The sequence below is a fragment of the Notothenia coriiceps genome, unplaced genomic scaffold (assembly GCF_000735185.1).
Source record: "Notothenia coriiceps isolate Sejong01 unplaced genomic scaffold, NC01 NC01_scaffold00031141, whole genome shotgun sequence".
NCBI classification, from domain to species: Eukaryota; Metazoa; Chordata; class Actinopteri; order Perciformes; family Nototheniidae; genus Notothenia; species Notothenia coriiceps.
In genome coordinates, this window is record NW_011363842.1 from 27,665 (window position 1) to 32,119 (window position 4,455).

Consider the following 4,455-nt stretch of genomic DNA (forward strand, 5'->3'; position numbering starts at 1 on the left):
CTTCAGGCTTAACATTAAACTTTAAAAGCTCAGACCCAACTGGCAGAAATACTACATTTTTGAGTAAAGTCCTCTCCCTGTAAGAAATACAAAGCCATGTTCAACACCATGTTCAACTATAATGTATTTCAAGGGTCTGTAAATCCTCCCATTATTGTTTTGAGGATGTTTCTTGGAAAAAGGTTTTTAATATCGCAGAATATGGGTAAAATACTGATAGTGTTCAATTCGACTTTACAACATGAACAAATTCCAATTAGGTGCCAGGAGTTGCCAAACATGTGTCAACAAACAAGCATGCAATTCAACATATATATGAAGCATAAGGTAATATTAATATATGTAAATATGAATCAATATTCATTTGAGTTTAAAGTGGGCGGTTGTTTTAAAGGAACGTTTTTTTTGTGAATAAACATTTGCTTGTAAATTCAACGAAACATAAATCGAATAACTGACTCTGAACATTGTCTCTGTTTTACACATTTATATTTTGTGTAAATATTGTCTGATTCTGATAAAGTGATTCCAGATACAGGGAATAACAACATCTAAATAAGGAATTATTCTCTATTATTATTCTTTTGTTTGATTTCCTGTTTGTTTTTCAGGGGGGTTTTTTGTCCTGTTTTATTGTATTTATATTAAATAAATAATAAATAGAAGTCCAGTATACATTTACTCAAGTACATGCTCAAGTACTGCAAGGATTTCCATTTCCTGTTACTTTATTCTAAAGTTAGTTTAAAGAAAATCAGATAAGTAATACAAGATATAATCATCAATAATTGTTTAATTTATTATGTTATAGGGTAAGAAAGACTTTGTAAAAACAAAGTAAAAATAATCAGCTCCTTCTTTGCAGCAGGTACTTTGAATTAATATACACATTTATAATGATTGTTATCCAACAGTAAACTTATTATTCGGAAATTGGCCAATGTGCAGAATGAATATTTTCGCTTGTATTACTTCAAGTAAATTCTGATGCTTTTACTTTGTAATTTAGCTTGAGTACATTCAGGAAGGCTGGGCTTTTACTTGTATCCAAGTATTTGAACACTTTTGTTTTAGTAGTTTATAACAATGAAATAGTATTATCCTAGTACTCCGTCCACCTCTGAGCAGTGCAACACAATACCATGCTTTTAATTTGGGGGAACTTTCCAAAATGAGTATGTGTCAACAGGTGTTTCCCTGTCACCACTGCAATCCTTCTGTCCGTACAGAAACCACACCAGAGAATCCATTTACGAGGAAATTAGAAAATGACACTCACTAAATTGCCTCTCTCTCAGCACCTTCTCTATTTGCTCAAAACAAACCTGTGTGGCGGGAGTTTTTGCAGAAATGTGGTAGAGCTGTACTGTTTATAAGAGAGGCAATTCTCCCGGCTGTGGTAAAACAAAAAGAGGAATTCATGCAGACAAATAAAGAAGAACGAGTCAAGGGAGGGGAAGTGAGGAGTGTTTGTTTTCATTATCAGAATATGAAATATGGAGGAGCAAGTTGGATAACTTGAAGGAGGAAAGGGGGAAGGAGAGAAACTTTGGTGCCTGACCAATTGGAAAGCAGTTACACACCCCCCCAGGCACTGTGTCCCTCCCCCTCCTTCTCCCCCGACCCCACCTCCTTTCTCTGCGCTGAGAGAGCATGTGGATAGTTGGCTGAGTCTGTGGTGGAGTGAGAGAGGCCCAGAGAGCCGGCAAGAGGGGAGCTCAGATCAGTAAAAAGCAGTCAAGAGAAAGCAGGAAGGCAAGCAAGTGATCCTGGAAGAGAGGGGGTGGAATCAGTTTGGGTTGTAGAGCAGAAAAGAGGTGAGAAAGAGAGGATTCTGTGCTTCCAGAGGACTTGGTTGGGACAGGACACGCAGTCCTGCCTGGGGGCAACAAGAGACCAACTCACAGAAAGAGAGGGAACACCTGGAGCAGGCAGAGTTACACTCACAGGAAGCCTCAGACTCTACGCTCACTTTGTCTCAGCTCGGCTGCAGCAGGCTATAGTTGTGTTTGCTGTGATTTGAGAGGAGCATGTTTGACTGCATGGAGGCTCTGGGGCTGGCCCCTCGGCCCCTCTTTGATGTATCCGGACAAGGGTCCTGCATGCTCAGCAAGGCCAGCTCGTACTTCTCAGGCCTGGACCCCTACGCCTGGGCCGGGACCGGCAGCATTCAGTGTGAGTACTCCATCCTGCTGGCCATCACACTGGTACAGAGCAGCTGTGTGTGTGTGTGTGTGTGTGTGTGTGTGTGTGTGTGTGTGTGTGTGTGTGTGTGTGTGTGTGTGTGTGTGTGTGTGTGTGTGTGTGTGTGTGTGTGTGTGTGTGTGTTAGAGTTCTTATCAGGGTCCTGGTTTTGTTATCATAGAGCTCTCTCCACAGGAAGAGTCAGATTCCTTTCGATTCTGTGTACCCATTCTCACCCTGCTTTTTGTTTGTTTATGCGCTCAGTGTGCTTTGTGAGAGTGAGTGAGTGAGTCGGGGAGTGCATATTTATACATCATCATGTTTGTTTTCATTATGAATGACTCTGCATGATTGACAGCTCTTTCAAACAATTCGAGAGCTGACCCGGCGACGTGTGCAGAAAACAGCAACGTCCAACCAGAAACAGCTCTGACAGATTGAAAGCAAATGGGCCTCAAAATCACACGGATGTGATTTGGTCGTTAACTCATGGAATCACATTTAGTTATAAACCAATTATACAAGTCGAATGAATATAAAGAAGGACGGATCAACATATGATCAATCGATTACGCTATGCAACAGTTATTTGAAGCAATATCAGAAGAAAGGATGGCTGTAAGAAAGGAAAGGTTGTTAAAAGATTAAATGTGAACCACTTGACAGATGTTTCCTGACACTGGACGTATTCTCAAAAGAGCTGAAGGCACACTCAGTCTCACAGCCAATGCAAAGATACATTAGATACACTCCAGCAATAATAGTAAACACACTTTTTGCTATTGTCTCCGTCCAGACTCTTCGATTACACTTTGCTTTGTGGCCCCAACATTGACTCAATCCATCTTTAGAAACTGGTTTGCTGAAGTCTATTCACGTGTGTCACTGAGCTGAACACAACATGTTTTATGTTCAAAACATCTTCTCCACTGCGGGATGTCCTCATTGCGCACCTTGAGTCTATTTATCTTCAGTAATTATTTAGATACCAGTGCATCAGGCCCTGTCAGGTCCTCAGTGCTCACTAATGATGACGGATGAGCAGTCAGGATGACAAACACCACAGCAGGGCCTGTTTCAACTCGCTAAGGAGCTGCGCCAGATGTCAGCCCCGCAGACAAATGTCCCCAAATGTTCATTAATCTTCTCCTGTTCATATGAGATCGCTCCAGTTTGCTTTAGTTTCCTGAGCTTTGAAGGGTTGCCGTTTCTGTTCTCAGCTTGAACTAAAAAAACGACCACAGGGGTTCGGGGGAATCTAGCCCATTTCTGTTTCTGAGTAACATCAATGGATGGCAACATAACTCAACTCTGACATAACTTCATATCTTTATTTAACTAAACAGAATAGATTTGACCTCAACCGATGTCTCTCAAACAGGAAGCTGGGCTGGTGATCTTAAAAACCCACCGCTTATAACTGGAGCTGAGACAATTCAATGTATTGATTAGTCAATTGACAGAATAATAAATAGCAACTCTTTCAATAATAGATAAATGAAAGCCCTTCTCTGTTTTAAATCATTTAAAGTTTATATTATTTAAAATGTTGGTCGAACAAAACCAGATTATTGAAGACAACATAGCTGGCTCATTATTTATTTTACACAGATCAAATAACGAATGACTAAATCAAATAATTTGCAGTTTTATCAATAATGCTAATTACACATTCATTGTGCATAATTGTTCATGTTAGGATTAAGTCTAAGTCACCAAACACTTGGCTCAAACACTTTGAGCAAGACATGAGCAACTCATTCAGACTTATTAATTGTAAAGATAGTCTTTAACCTTTCGAGTCTCAGCCATTTGGGTCTGTGAACATTCAAAGTAGAATTAAACTTCCTCCACCTTTCGTTTGATGTTCACCATTGTGGTTAATACATTTGCAAATGTCGACATTTAGACTATTTTCATTATTAAAAAATGGTCGACATTATATCAGCCGCCTTTATTGGAAAATGAATACAAGTGAATCTTCTCAGTGTTGCTCTCCGTGAACATGCGCTGTTGGACACTGAGTCTAAATTCCTGAGAGCATTTTGGCCTCTGTGTCTTTTTGACACCAGCTTTCTCCCCTGTGTGAGTGTGTGTGGGTTTTAAGGGGGGGTTATCTTTTCCTGTGTTTTTTTTTTTATGTGAGGCAGTTCAGCACCTCTCTGCCTTCCTTTGTTTCAATGTCAGGAGGCATTAAAGGAGCGGGACATGCCAAAGTCTGTTCGCTCTCTGTGTCACTCTCTTGTGTGTGTGTGTGTGTGTGTGTGTGTG

General features: G+C 40.3%; 1 protein-coding gene across 1 annotated transcript in view; it reads left to right on the forward strand.

The window, feature by feature from the left end:
- The first annotated feature begins 1,673 nt into the window (after positions 1-1,673).
- The window catches only part of LOC104959843 (retinoic acid receptor gamma-A-like), a 14,870-nt gene continuing 12,088 nt past the window's right edge, over positions 1,674-4,455 (forward strand). The window contains exon 1 of the mRNA XM_010787754.1: positions 1,674-2,175. Coding sequence (XP_010786056.1) covers positions 2,031-2,175 — 145 coding nt within the window. The 5' untranslated portion in view covers positions 1,674-2,030. The remainder of the gene's footprint in view (positions 2,176-4,455) is intronic.